This window comes from Oryzias latipes, chromosome 8 (assembly GCF_002234675.1).
Source record: "Oryzias latipes chromosome 8, ASM223467v1".
Lineage (NCBI taxonomy): Eukaryota > Metazoa > Chordata > Actinopteri > Beloniformes > Adrianichthyidae > Oryzias > Oryzias latipes.
The window spans coordinates 14791587-14806928 of NC_019866.2; the positions used below are offsets into that span (position 1 = coordinate 14791587).

At 40.5% G+C, this 15342-nt stretch overlaps 1 protein-coding gene and 2 gene segments (V, D, J or C); all 3 read left to right on the plus strand.

The window, feature by feature from the left end:
• Positions 1–15342, plus strand: part of LOC101158331 — a 135431-nt gene that overhangs the window by 56268 nt on the left and 63821 nt on the right. The gene's annotated exons all lie outside the window — the stretch shown is intronic.
• LOC111947762 lies at positions 1526–15028 on the plus strand. The segment is given in 2 exon segments: positions 1526–1676; positions 14673–15028. Coding segments are annotated over 2 exon segments (399 nt in total).
• On the plus strand, positions 9671–10128 carry LOC111947766. The segment is given in 2 exon segments: positions 9671–9749; positions 9824–10128. Coding segments are annotated over 2 exon segments (348 nt in total).

The following is a 15342-nucleotide window of genomic DNA, read 5'->3' on the forward strand; positions in this document are numbered from 1 at the left end:
CACCTCCCACATTGTTAAAGATAAACTGGCATATGACAAAGAAAAGGATAAGAAATCTGGTTTTGATGCTGAGTGATGACATCATGTTATGAGGATCTGTCCACACCAGAGACCCCCCCCCCTCTTCCATTCAAAGCAACCAGCCAGATTCCACTGCAGCAACACTGTTCATTGAAAAGGCTGAGTCAGTTGTGTTGAGTTAAAAAAGCTAAAATAAAAAAAAATAAAAAACCCAAGTAAAAAGAAATAAATAAAAGCACGTACACATGTACACTAGAGCTTTATGGCCATTTTACAATTAATTTTTTTATTACGACTTTTAGGTCTTAAATTTACGAGAAAAACAGTCAACTGTTAAATCTGAGCCAAGCTTGAAGACGACGCTAAAGTTGGCTTCCGATTCACAGCTTCAGATTTGCGAGGGCACTCAGTCGTAGCTTGAAGATGAGAGATGTGGAGAGTTTTGTGAAGCTTTATTTCTGAATAGTTTCAAAAACAAAGAAATTCTGAACCTTTTGGTGACTCAAAATCAGATTATTATCAGTGTAGCTGACTCTCCGGGGTTCGGTGTCAATAAAGAGGAGTTTAATTTGTAAAATAAGGAACTCAGAGATACATTTGGGTAAAAAGGACCGCAACTTTATTTTCCTTTTTATTCACATACACAGAAGTCCATTTGTCACATGATGTCATGAACCTTTTATGCACAGAAGACCAATGCAGAAGTAAACAGTGTTACATACGCCCCCTCCTCCAGATGAAACGTCCCATTTCAACATAAAACAACAAAGATAAAAATCTTCTGTTATAAAAGCAAAAGGACATTGAAAATACCAAAAAGTGCTCCTCCTCAGACAGAATTGTCACACAGACTTAGAAATTTCTTATTTGGTGGAGGTAGAATGATTGAGGTGGACAGCTTCACGTCTTCATTATTGGGCTGCAGAGATCCTGCAAACCACCCATCAATGAATAAAATATTAATAATTCATAAATCAAACAAATGAGCTTGCAAACATTTGGAACGTTATCAATCAACATTCAGCTCACCTGTTCAAAGAAGTTTAGTCGGTCTGCTCTGCTGCTGCGTGGCGTTCACTTGCTGCACTATGCTAACCTCGACTTTAATCTAGTAAATTTATGAGTTTGTTTCTCGTAATTTTACTTTTTTTTGGTGGATCTTAAACTTTGTTGTACACAATAAGTTAATAACAAATGATCTAAAACAATTATCACATGGTTTCTTTTTGTTGGGTTTATATTTGCTTTTTCCTAAAACGAATTTAAATTTTAAAAATACAAAAGCTTTATCATTTGTTCTGTGACAAATTCTGGTGGATTAACTGAAAGAAGTCTTAAATTTGATCATCCATCGTCTTTTACTCAGCTCATGTTTACTGTATTATTATTATTATTAAAGTTTAAAAAACAGAAAAGAAAAGTGGAATAAAAATATTATTATGAATAATAATTAATTATTATTTTATAAAGTATTTTCTTATTCAAATGTGAATTTTGATGGAGCTGAATGTCTTCTGTGAGGTGGAGTCAATGCAAACATGGACGTCTTCCTCCTCTATTTATCTGACAGCAGAGATGACAGCAGAGACACTGAACTCAGTTGAACATGATGGACTGTAGGACAGGACTGCTGCTTTTAACTCTCTGTTATGCAGGTGAACATCATCATGCAGACATAGTACATTTCTGATGTTTTCCTTTTTTTAAACCCAGATTTCTGATTTTCCTTCCCAGTTGTTCATGGACAGACTCTGACTGAGTCTGAATCTGCGGTTAAAAGACCCGGAGAATCCCACAGACTGACCTGTTCAGCCTCTGGATTCTCTTTCAGTGGCTATCACATGGGCTGGATCAGACAGGCTCCTGGAAAAGGACTGGAATGGATCGCTTGGATCAGCACTAGCAGCGGCAGCATCTACTACTCAGAGTCAGTGAAAAACCGCTTCACCATCTCCAGAGACAACAGCAGACAGCAGCTGTATCTGCAGATGAACAGTCTGAGAGCTGAGGATTCTGCTGTTTATTATTGCGCGAGAGACACAGTGACTCAAGAGACTGAAACTCTGTACAAAAACACCACATGAAGAAAATTGCTTTCATTTGTTGCTTTAAATATTATTTTAAAGAACAGTAAATAAAAAAAAGTTAAAATCGATATTTTACAAAACATTTTAAAAGGAGTAAAATAACAACAGCTTCATGAAAAGAGAGATGTGTTTTTTTTATTTATCAAATTTTTCCTTTTTGGTTGTTTTTTTTAGTATGCAGGTTTTATTTCATTGTTTTTACCAGGGGTTCTCAAAGTGTGGCCCGGAGGCTACAAGAAGCCCGTGGGAAGATCTATTGTGGCTTTTATGCACCCTATATCTAGGGGTGTGGGGGCATAACATAAAGATGAATTAAATAAGAAAAATGACCCAATAATGCAATAAGTAAGCCCTAACAAAACCCACCTAATTTAATAAAGCTGCCAAAACCAATTTCCGTACAAATAAGGGTTTATTGTCTTACATGTAAAGGTGACAAAAGGAAAGAAAAAGGAGCATCAAACGTCAGGGTGAACACAGGCCAAAATAATAAACAAAACAGAACTAACTCAAATGTCAAATACTCTATCTGACCTTCCAGAAACCAAAGTAAAAATAAATGACAGAGTCTGACCTGTCTCCCTGAACCTCAACCAAAACAGGAGAAAAACAGTCAAACAAAATGGCAGTTCACCCCTACTGCTCTACAAATAATAACAAAAAAATCCTGATACAAATCACCAATAAGCTAAGCTTCACCAAGAGAGTCTACACAGCCGAAAGGCCTCACACAGATTGGTCGATGGTCAATCTGTACAGACAGCCAAAAACTCCAGCTAAAGATTTCTTTCTTCCCCTCCCCCCATGGGGCAGTGGAGATGTCAGGGTTTTAAAGTCTCATCCTCCAATCATGTGCCGCCATCAATCATCCTCCCTCCAATCCTGAGCAGCAGCACCAGTCACTTGTCCTCCAATCATGGGCAGCCACAAGGCCTTAGTGCAGCAATCCAGGTCACCTGAAAAAAAAGAACAGAACCTACACACACACGACAAGTACTTTCAACCCCTACACAAACTTTCCATAAACAAAACATTAAATGCAAATAAAAAACATACACACATACGACAAGGGTCGTAACACCCTCCCCCTGAACCCCCCCCCTCTACAAAAGAAGTTATCCTATGAATATGCATGAGAGAGAGCGTCAGCCAGGAGATTGTCAGAACCTCTTTTATGAAGGATCTCAATGTTAAAATCCTGCACTAACAAAGACCATTGCATAAGCCGTTGGTTTGCATTCTGGACAGGAAAACTAGGGGGGTTGTGGTCAGTGTAAACAGCAACAGGAAGTGAACTGGAACCAAGATATACCTCAAAGTATTGGAGTGCTAATAGCAGAGACAGTGCCTCCTTCTCAATGGTGCTGTAACAAACCTAATGTTTATTGAATTTGTTTGAGAAATAACAGAGAGGATGGTCAATACCATCATCGTCCTCTTGCAACAAAACAGCTCCTGCTCCAGAGGCACTGGCATCAACCTCCAACTTAAAAGGGCGTTCAAAGTCAGGGGCTGCCAGAACTGGGGCGCAGCTTAGACGAGCTGTCACAGTTTTAAATACATATTGACATTGAGCTGACCAAACAAACGGGATTTTTGTACTGGTTAAACTAGTTAAAGGGCTTACAATGTCTGAAAAATTACAACAAAAACCACGATAGTAGCCAGCCATCCCCAAAAAACTACGAAGTTGTGGCTTTGCGATTTTGGGGGTCAGGAAAACTAACAATGGCATGTACCCTGTATGTGAGAGCACGGAGATGTCCCTGACCAACCTCTTTACCAAGGTAAAACACTGTGGCTTTTCCAAAGTCACATTTAGCCAAATTAAGGGTTAGCGAGGCCTTACACAATCGATCAAAAACTTCCCTTAAGGTGGCCATGTGAGATTCCCATGTAGGTGAAAATACAACGAGATCATCTAGATACACCTCACAGTCACTTACACCTGAAAGAACAGTGTGCATGAGGCACTGAAACGTTGCAGGAGTATTTTTAAGACCAAATGGCATAACTGTATATTGCAAAAACTGATCTGGAGTAACAAATGCAGAGATCTCAGATGCACGAGAGGTTAACAGAACTTGCCAATAACCTTTTAACAAATCCAATTTTGTGACATATTTGGCAGAACCAACCCGGTCAACACAATCTTCCATGCGTGGTAATGGATACGAATCAGTTTTGGTGACCTTGTTCACTTTTCGAAAGTCTTGAAAAACAGAGCCAGAAATAGGGAGAAACACAAGAACTTTGTCTCCAGCCTGAAATTTTCTAGACACAGCTTTTTTGTCAAATTACTTTTTCATTTTTTCCTGAGACACTGAAAGCGCATCACACGCCAGCTGACGAGCATGGTGCAACCGCTCTCTAAAAGAGCTGACATAGTCCAAAACATTTGTTCGTGGATCACAACAATCTGACACAAGTCTGTCCTTCAGTAACTTGATGGTACCCCGAACAGCATGACCAAAAACAAGCTCTGAAGGGCTGAATCCAGTGGATTCATGTTTGCTCTCACGAGATGTCAGCATCAGAAAAGGAAGCCCCTCATCCCATTCCTTTTGAGATTCTAAACAAAATTTTTTAATCATAGACTTCATGGTCTGATGAAAGCGTTCTATGGCTCCTTGTGACTGGGGATGATATGCACTTGACATTCGATGTGTAATGGAGAGCGCTTTGAGGACTTGACTGAAGATGCAAGATGTGAAGTTCGAGCCCTGGTCAGTTTGGATAACCTTTGGCAAGCCAAACGTAGAAAAGAAATTCACAAGGGCTTTCACAATGGTTTTTGCTTTGAGTGTGCTCAAAGGTATTGCTTCAGGATAGCGTGTTGCAGCACACATTAAAGTTAGGATGTACCGATGTCCTGACTTGGTTTTGGGTAAGGGACCAACACAATCTAGTATAAGATGTTAAAAGGGTTCCCCAATCACAGGAATAGGGTGCAGGGGAGCAGGTGGAATGCTTTGATTAGGTTTACCACTCATCTGACACACATGACATGACCAGCAATATGTAAATGCATCAGACTTCAAACCCGGCCAAAAGAAATGACGAAGAATAAGACTAGTCGTTTTTTTAATACCTAAATAATCTGCGGAACCATCATGAGCTAAACTAAGAATTTGACCGAAATTTCTGTGGAACTACCACTTGTTCAACAACATTCCAACTGAGGGAAACCAGGTACACACCAACAGACCATTTTTAATGTGATATGGAAACTTTCTCCCGCTAGAGTTAACAGCAGTAAAACAGTGTGCTAAAGAAAGATCATTTGTTTGAGCTTGCATAAATTCTTCCTTGTCGACAGAAAAAGTTAGTGCAGCGTCCACAAATGACAAGCTATCATTCACATTGTTCTTAGGTTTTTCCCCATTTGATTTAACCATTTGATTTTTGTCATTTTTGCACAAGAAGGTATCGGCCAAATTAAGAACATCACCCAACTTTAGCACCTGTGCACGTGTAACAACACAAGAAGGGAAAACAAATGAGTTGTCAATTATGCCAAATGTCTGATTAGGCCCTGTGTCACGCAGAATTGTGACTGGAACAACATCTTTTTCTGATTCGGTGAGGGAAACCATGCCTTTGAATATGAAAGGTTTGAAAGCCTCACATGTCTCATCTGTGCAACCAGTTGAGTTAGATGAGAGTGCAGGAATAGCTTGAACAAAACTGACACTTTTAGGCATCTCTAGGTTTTTCCCCTGTTCCTTCCTGGCAAGGACAGGACAATTAGAAATAACATGTCCTTTTTCATGACAGTAAAAACACTCACGGCTGTCAGGAGGCATAGTTCCCATGTGCGGCGCAACTTTGGGCCAGGCTTTTGGCTTCCTAACGGCAGCTGAAGAACTGTTAACACGTGTGGGGGGAAACACAGATCGATGAGTCAACACAAATTCATCTGCCAGTACAGCAGCACTGGTCAAAGATGTGACTTTCTGCTCATTCAACTAAATAACAATTCTTTCAGGAAGGCAAGATTTAAATTCCTCCAGCAGCACCAATTCCCGAAGCTGAGCAAAATCCTCCACTTTAAATGCAGCACACCATCTATCAAAAAGGACGCTCTTCTCCCTCGCAAATTCCACATATGTCTGGGTGGCTGATTTTCCACATGCTCTGAACCTTTGTCTGTATGCTTCTGGGACCAATTCATATGCTCTCAATACAGTGGACTTCACAACATCATAATCTAAACTTTCATCAATGGACAAAGTGGCACAAACATCCTGGGCTTTGCCTGTGAGTTTGCATTGTAATAGTAAACTCCACACGTTCCTTGGCCATCCTAATGTAGTGGCAATGCGCTCAAATGCGTTGAAATAAGAGTCAACCTCAGTTTCCCTGAAGGAAGGAACGAGAGCAATGTGTTTACTCACGTCAAACTGAGGTGAAGCACCAGGAGATGTCGGAATCGCAGAGGCATTGGAAAGAACAGGTGGGTCTTTTCCCAGCTCCAGGGCACGCACACGCAGGTGCATAAGCTCAACTTCACGGGATTTAGATTCAAGATCGAATTCCATCATCCGAAGGATGAGTTTGAGATCTTCTGTGTGGATCACCGCGTGAAGAAGCGGGATTGGGTCATAGAAAACACCTGAATGGGTCACAGGAGCATCTACCCCTGCCTTCTTTACATCATCATCCCCCCCTTTATATCAGGCTTGCGTGTCGCAGTCGGAACGTAAATATCAAAGTACTTGGCAACAATTAACGAATCTGCTTTAGTGCAGTCATCCAATTTATGCAGCTGTGGGTCAAGAACAAAGTCATCCAAGTTGAAAGCCATGACTACCAACAAAGACCACCACCAGAAAACAAGCAAATGAATGATATACTCAAATGGATATTCAGATCCTGGACCTCTCGCACCCCAAGCGAGAATCATACACCTAGACACAAACTCTCCATATAAAAAAACATTAAATACAAATAAAAAACATACACAAATACGACAAAGGTCATAACAGTGGCCCTCAATAAAAGAGAGCCAGAGCAGGTTCCTTTTAGGAAAAATGTTGTGTTGGTGAGGACAAAAGCCGCTTTCAATCTAAGTGGACAAATTCTTACTTTATTGTACCTCATGTACTGGACAAAGTCATGTGCCTTATTTGCAAGCAGGTTAATGTAAATGCAATGCTCAAATAATTCAATAGAAATCGTCACTATATTACAAATCATCACATCTATAACAAATTTACCGCAGAGGACCGTAACAGTAAGCTCCAACAGTACAACGAGGCTATGGTACACACCAAATTTTTCTAAACATTTTCAAACATTTCTAAATCCAGTGAAGCTGTGACAGATGCTAGCTATGCTGTGACTTTGGAAATGGCCCTGTGTAGCAAACCCTTAAGTGAGGGGGATTTTGTAAAAGAATGTATGCTGAAAGTAGCTGACATTGTTTTTCAGAAGCAAAAGAAAAAGTTTGAAGAAATGAGTCTGTCAAATGATACAATTACTAGACGAGTAGATCTGGGCAGTAACCTCCGACTGCAACTGGGAAAACATGGAGGGCCTTGTTAATTGTACAGATGACACTTGGTCATTAAAGTTTTTAAAAACAACTTTTTCTGTTTAACCATTTTCCCCCCCAAAAAAATTGGCACCCAGTCTATTTTAGAGTTCCTAATTCGGCCTCCGCAACAAAAAACTTCGACAACCTTTAGTTTCTACTTTCTGTGGGCTGCTTAAGGAGAGGCACTGACTGTAAAAATATAACTACTTCAATAAAATTAAGGGCAGCAAAACCATAGAATGGCTTTTTAATGTAGCAAAAATCTGCATCTCTACAAAGTGTTACAAAAATGTCTAAAAACATTTTATTTCTGCTTTGTAATGCACATGTATTTGTTGATTTAAAGCTGTTTAATTTATTGTGATGAAACTTGGAATAAACTTCTGATTTAACTATCGCTGCATAATTTTCTGTATTTTTTAATCATCCTTTCATTCATCTTTCCATTTCAATTCAATTTTATTTGTATAGCCCAAATTCACAACAACAGTCGTCTCAATGGGCTTCGTGTCGGTAATTGTAAGGTAAACACACAATCAAAAAGGATCATAAACACATATAATTCAATAGGATAGTACTAAACTTTAACTAAACCGACTAAACTAAACTGGCATCCCTGCCCTTAGGAAAAAGTCCTAAAAAAAACGGATTCCGGAAAACACAAAAAAGCCTCAGGGGTTCCCACATGAAGAAGGGATCCTCCCCCAGGAAGGACAGGAGATTTAACAGAACTCATAGAGAAGAATTAACTTATCTAACGCTACAACTACAGATTTAAAATCCTGGTCAAATAAAACCCCTAGGTTTTTAACTTTGGAGATGGAGGCTATACTTACAACATCCAGGGAGACAATCCGATCAGACAGAGCATCTCTGAGGTTTTAGGACCCAGTATAATTACCTTAGTTTTTTCTAGGTTCAGAAGGAGTTAATTAATTGTCATCCAGCTTTTGATATCTCTGATGCAGGCATTCAGTTTCTTTATATGGTCAGTTTCTTCAGGTTTAATAGATAAATACAACTGCGTGTCATCTGCATAACAGTGAAAATGAATGCTGTTTCTGGATTATGTTTCCTAAGGGTAGCATATAAAGCATAAACAGGATGGGTCCCAAAACGGAGCCCTGTGGCACTCCATAGTTAACTCGAGTGCAATTAGAGGACTGTCCATTTACATTAAAAAACTGGTACCTATCAGATAAATAGGATTTAAACCACTGGAGGGCAGATCCTCTGATCCCTATGTCCTTCTCTAATCTATGGAGTAAAATACTGTGGTTGATAGTGTCAAAGGCTGCATTGAGGTCTAACAGGACAGGGATAAAGAGTAGTCCCTTTTCTGAGGCCAGTAATAGGTCATTAGAGGCTCTAACTAGTGCAGTTTCCACTCTGTGGTGAAGTCTAAACCCTGACTGCCGCTTGTGGGTGAAGGCAGAGGGCATCCTGGAAAGGTCGCCAGTCTGTCGCAGGGTAGTATAATCGTTGTGCAAATGTTTTAAGTGGAGGCCCCAATCGTTTTTTCATGCCTCTCTCCCTGAACTGTATTTAATTTTCTTTTCCGTATCTTTTTTTCTTTTTAATTGCGGCAAATCATATTAATCAAATCAAAATCAAATCAGATTGTGGAAATAATTTCAATAAAGGTATTTGTTAACACTGGTATGTCAGTAAATGGTTTTTACTCATCAAGTATTAAACTTTCCCACTTATGATTTCAATGATTTTTTAACAGAAGATTACTTTAACATTAAAAACAAATACACATATTTAATACTGTTTAATGATAAATGTTCGTTGATGTATTTTTATGTAAAAGAAGCATAAAGAGAACAGACAGCTGATCTGCAGATAAACTGTTTTTTTCCCCAAATTCAGCTGTTCGTTCTTCTGCTCCACATGTAAATGTTGATTTGATCTGTCCTTTCACTAAACTGTCATTTCCTGAGACCCAGCGTATGCAAATCAGGCTCTTACATCACCATTCATCTTAAAAAGACCTGATCTCATGTTGTCAGCCAAGTAGAAGCTCCAATCAGTCATCTTCATCATCTTCCTCATCATGTTCTCTGTAGTTTTGCTGCTGTTTCTGGCTGCTGGATCCTGTGAGTTTGACTGAGACAAAGACACTGTTCACTCTTGTTACACCATTAACCATTAAACTGTTTATTCTCTTCAGGTGTAAAGTGTGAACAGCTGACACAGCCAGCCTCTGAGAGTCTGCAGCCAGGTCAGAGGCTGACCATCACCTGTCAGGTCTCTTATTCTGTGAGCAGCTACTGGACAGGTTGGATCAGACAGCCTGCAGGGAAAGGACTGGAGTGGATTGGGATAAAATACACTGGAGGCTCTCACTACAAAGATTCACTGAAGAACAAGTTCAGCATTGATTTGGACTCTTCCAACAACAGAGTGACTCTAAAGGGACAGAACATGCAGGCTGAAGACTCTGCTGTGTATTTCTGTGCCAGAGATCCACAGTGACACAAACCATCAGCAGACCTGAACAAAAACCCCTCAGAGCCTGAAAACTTGTAACATGAATCCACCAGAGGAGGCGCTCTAACACTACCAATGATTTTTTGCTTTACTTCCAATACTAATAAATACTACACTGTCTTAAAGCCTTGGAAATATTGATTCAACAAATGAGTCTTTTTTACTAAATTAAGTCAAATCAAACATAAAATCAAACTTTTTTTATGAGACAATTTTCCTAAATACATGAAGGATCAGAAATCTGGCTTGATGCTGAGTGATGACATCATGTTAAGGATCTTTCCACACCAAAGAACCCCCCCCCCCTTCCATTCAAAGCAACCAGCCAGATTCCACTGCAGCATCACTTTTCATTGAATAGGCTGAGTGACTGGGGTGCAGTAAATTATGATATTTTCAGGCGTAAAGTTTTTCTCCCGTAAATTTAACAAAGAAAAAACACAAAAGTTGTCTGTTTATCAGAGCCTACTTGACGATAAAAGATGTGGAGAGTTTTGTGAAGCTTTATTTCCAAATAGTTTCAAAAACAACGAAATTCTGAACTCTTTGATGTCTCAAAATCAGATCATTGTCAGTGTAGCTGACCTTCCGGGGTTCTGTGTCGTTGAAGTGGAGTTTAATTTGTAAAAAAGGAACTCAGAGACACGTTAGGGTGAAAAGGACCACAACTTTATTTTCCTTTTCATTCACATACACAGAAGTCCATTTGTCACCTGATGTCATGAACCTTTTATGCACAGAAGACCAATGCAGAAGTAAACAGTGTTACATACGCCCCCTCCTCCAGATGAAACGTCCCGTTTCAACATAAAACAACAAAGATAAAAATCTTCTGTTATAAAAGCAAAAGGACGTTGAAAATACCAAAAAATCCACCTCCTCAGACGGAATTGTCACACAGACTTAGAGATCTTTTATTTGGTGGAGGAAGAATGATTGAAGTGGACAGCTTCTTTATCATCGGGCTGCAGAGATCCTGCAAACCACAAATTAATAAATAAAACATTAATAATTCATAAATCAAACAAATGATGCTGCTGCGTGGCGTTCACTTGCTGCACCGTATGTTCACTTCTATTTCACTCTAGTAAGAGTTTGCTTCTCGTAATTTTACGTCTTTAAATTTGTACTTTTTTACTCTGTCGTACACATGGAATCACAATAAGGGAATAACAAATGATGTAAAAAAGATTATTCAAAAATTATTATTTTTTAAAGCTTTTAAAATTGTTCATCAGATTTATTAAACTATCATTCTTTTGCTGTGACCAAATTTCTTATTCTAATTTAAGTGTTACAACAATACCACATGCTTTGTCGTTTTGTCTAGTACTTATGAATACATTCTTAAATTTAAGAAAATGAAAACAAATTGAGGAAAGAGTACTTCTATTTCTATTTAATGGGTAAATATTTGTTCATTCATTTTCTACTGTTTTATCCCTTTTAGGGTCACTGGGCTGCTGGAGCCTATCCTGTCCACTTGTTGGCAAAGGCAGTGGACATCCAGGACTGTTCACCAGTCTGTCGCAGGGCCACAATTACACACCCATTCACTTTCACACCTAAGGACAATTTAGATTACCCAATTAACCTATGAAGCATGTTTTTGGATGGTGGGAGGAAGCTGGAGAGAACCCACACATGCACGGGGAGAACATGCAAACTCCACACAGAAATTATGTTCTGATTCAGGTCCCCCATCCAGGAATTGGACCAGAGGCCTTCTTGCTGTGAGGCAAGAACGCTAACCACTGCACCACCATGTGGCCCGTGCAATATCTGTTGTGAAGTCATGAAATCACACGGTGAATCTTTTAAGACAAACTTTATTAATCCAGTCATTGCAGAACATGTCGGCAATAAAGGCAAAACACTTCCTCCTTTCTCATTTTTCCTTCTTCTCCTCTTTATATCTTACATCTCCCCCTAGTTGCAACATAAAAACACAACAAACTTGTAACAATTTTAAATACAAACACTTTAGTCTAGTCTATTACACACCCCTACACACCCATGGAAGGTGTAGAGTGACCAATTGACCTATGAAGCATGTTTTTTGTCAGTGGGAGTAAACCAGAGTCCCCCATCCCCACTGGGAGAACATGCAAACTCCTGAACTAGGGGCTGTCTTGCCGTGGGGCACAAGTGCGAACCACTGCACCACCGTGCAGCAATCTATAAATAATCTATAAATTTATAAATAATCATTTATGCTTTGACAAATACTGGTGGATTCTCTGAAAAAAATCTTAAATCTGATCATCTATTGTCTTGTACTCAGTTCATTATTTACTGTATTATGTTGACTGAAAAAGAATGAAAAGTTTAGTAAAAATATTACATAAATGACTACTATCGGAGGGAGAGTCCGTCCGATAGTCGAACCTCGGATTCAGGAACAATAGTGTGGTTTCCGTCCTGGTCGTGGAACAGTGGACCAGCTCTACACCCTATCTAGGGTGCTGGAGGGATTGTGGGAGTTCGCTCATCCAGTCCATATGTGTTTTGTGGATCTGGAGAGGGCTAAGGGCTGTCCGGTCTCTGTATGAAGCCGGCAGTAAGTCAGATCTGTTCCCGGTCCATGTTGGACTCCGGCAGGGCTTCCCTTTATCACCGGTTCTGTTCATAGTTTTTATGGACAGGATTTCCTCTCTGCTTTTTGCAGATGATGTTGTCCTGTTGGCTTCATCGAGCCAGGACCTCCAGCGTGCATTGGGGCGGTTTGCGGCCGAGTGTATAGCGGCTGGGATGAGGGTCAGCACCGCTATATCCGAGGCCATGGTTCTTGACCGGAGAAAGGTAGCTTGCCATCTCTAGGTGGGTGGAGTATCCTTACCCCAGGTGGAGAAGTTTAAATATCTGGGGGTCTTGTTCACAAGTGAGATAAGACCGGAGCGTGAGATTGACAGGCGGATCGGAGCGGCGTCCGTACTTATTGGATCGCTGTATCGGTCCGTTGTGGTGAAGAGAGAGCTGAGCCGAAAAGCAAAGCCCTCAATTTACCGGTCGATTTTTGTTCCAATACTCACCTATGGTCATGAGCTATGGGTCATGACCGAAAGAACGAGGTCCCCAATACAAGCGGCTGAAATGAGCTTCCTCCGTAGGGTGGCTGGGCGCTCCCTTAGAGATAGGGTGAGAAACTCGGCCACCCGCGGAGAGCTCGGAGTAGAACCGCTTCTCCTCCACATCGAAAGGAGCCACTTGAGGTGGCTCGGCATCTAGTCCGAATGCCTCCTGGACGCCTCCCTGGAGAGGTGTTCCGGGCATGTCCCACTGGGCGGAGGCCCCGGGGAAGACCCAGGACACGCTGGAGAGACTACGTCTTTCGGCTGGCCTGGGAACGCCTCGGGGTTCCCCCAGAGGAGCTAGAGGAAGTGGCTGGGGTGAGGGAAGTCTGGGCATCTCTGCTTACACTGCTGCCCCCGCCACCCGGTCCCGGATAAGCGGAGGAAGATGGATGGATGGATGAAATGATTATGTAATATGATTTATGAATAATACCTATTTAAACAACAAAGAAATATTAATAAAGATATGATGAAAAACATGTGACAGGAATTCCACAAATGAAGTCACCTACAGCAGCGGTCCCCAACCTTCATAACACCATGGACCCGTATGACGTCAACCAAAGTTTTTACTGACCAGACTTTAAGATGCGGCGGACGATTATTGTAGCAAGACTACGATGAAGGAGAAACAGAGACGTGGCAAGATGAACTCTGAGCTTTTATTTTGACACGCAGGACATTGTACATCATAAAGGTCTCATCATCCTCTCCCCTGCCCACACTCATGGTGCAAAAATGAAGTACTGTCTATTAAATGTAGCTTTCTATTTTTTGGAAGTCGAAGGCTCCTCTTTTGTCTCCTGGCTGGGTGTTTTCCCCTTGGCAAAAAAACTTTCCAAAGACGTTTCATTTTTACTCATTTTGCTGGTTCCTGGGTTTTATTTTAGGGGTAACCTATCACGTGACAGAGAAGAGCGCCTTGACCTGTGACATAGACAGATGTAACAGAGAATCGAGCAATTTTTCAACATCTTTTAGATTCTGAAATAAATAAAACAATAATGTAAGTTATTTTTTCTTTCTGTGCGGCCCGGTTCCACATGACCCACGGATCGGTCTCGGTCCACGGCACGGGGGTTGGGGACCGCTGACCTATTGCATAATCATGAAACAATCTATTTTTAACTAAACTTAAGGTTAAAAAAAAGAGAAAAGAAAAGTGAAATATTTTTATTAGACCTGAAAGAAGTATTTTGTGATTCAAATGTGAATTCTGATGGAGCTGAATGTCTTCTGTGAGGTGGAGTCAATGCAAACATGGACGTCTTCCTCCTCTATTTATCTGACAGCAGAGATGACAGCAGAGACACTGAACTCAGTTGAACATGATGGACTGTAGGACAGGACTGCTGCTTTTAACTCTTTGTTATGCAGGTGAACATCATCATGCATACATTGTAGATTTCTGATGTATTCCTTTTTTAAATCCGGTTTTCTGATTTTCCTTCCCAGTTGTTGATGGACAGACTCTGACTGAGTCTGAATCTGAGGTTAAAAGACCTGGAGAATCCCACAGACTGACCTGTTCAGCCTCTGGATTCAGTTTCAGCAGCTATCCCATGGCCTGGATCAGACAGGCTCCTGGAAAAGGTTTGGAATGGATCGCTTGGATCCACACTGGCAGCAGCAGCATCTACTACTCAGAGTCAGTGAAAAACCGCTTCACGATCTCCAGAGACGACAGCAGACAGCAGGTGTATCTGCAGATGAACAATCTGAGAGCTGAGGATTCTGCTGTTTATTACTGCGCAAGATACACAGTGACTCAAGAGACAGAAACTCTGTACAAAAACACCACATAAAGCAAATAGCTCTCATCCGTTGTTTTAAATAGTATTTGACAGACCTGTGAATGCTAAAAAGGAGAATTGATATTTTGCAGAAACCCTTTTAAAGGAGTAAAATAACAACAGTTTTTTTTTCCTTGTCAAATTTTTTCTTCATTGTTGGTATTTTAGTTTGCAGGTTTTTAGTTGTTGCTTATACTTTCAATGGAGCAGTTAAAGGGAGTCGCTGACCGATTTTTAGTGTGGCAGGATTTGCCGTTTACCTATTTAATTTATTTTGTCTAGCCTTTTTTGGGCCATATCTACAGAAGAGGATTGGGGCCATGGAGAAAGAA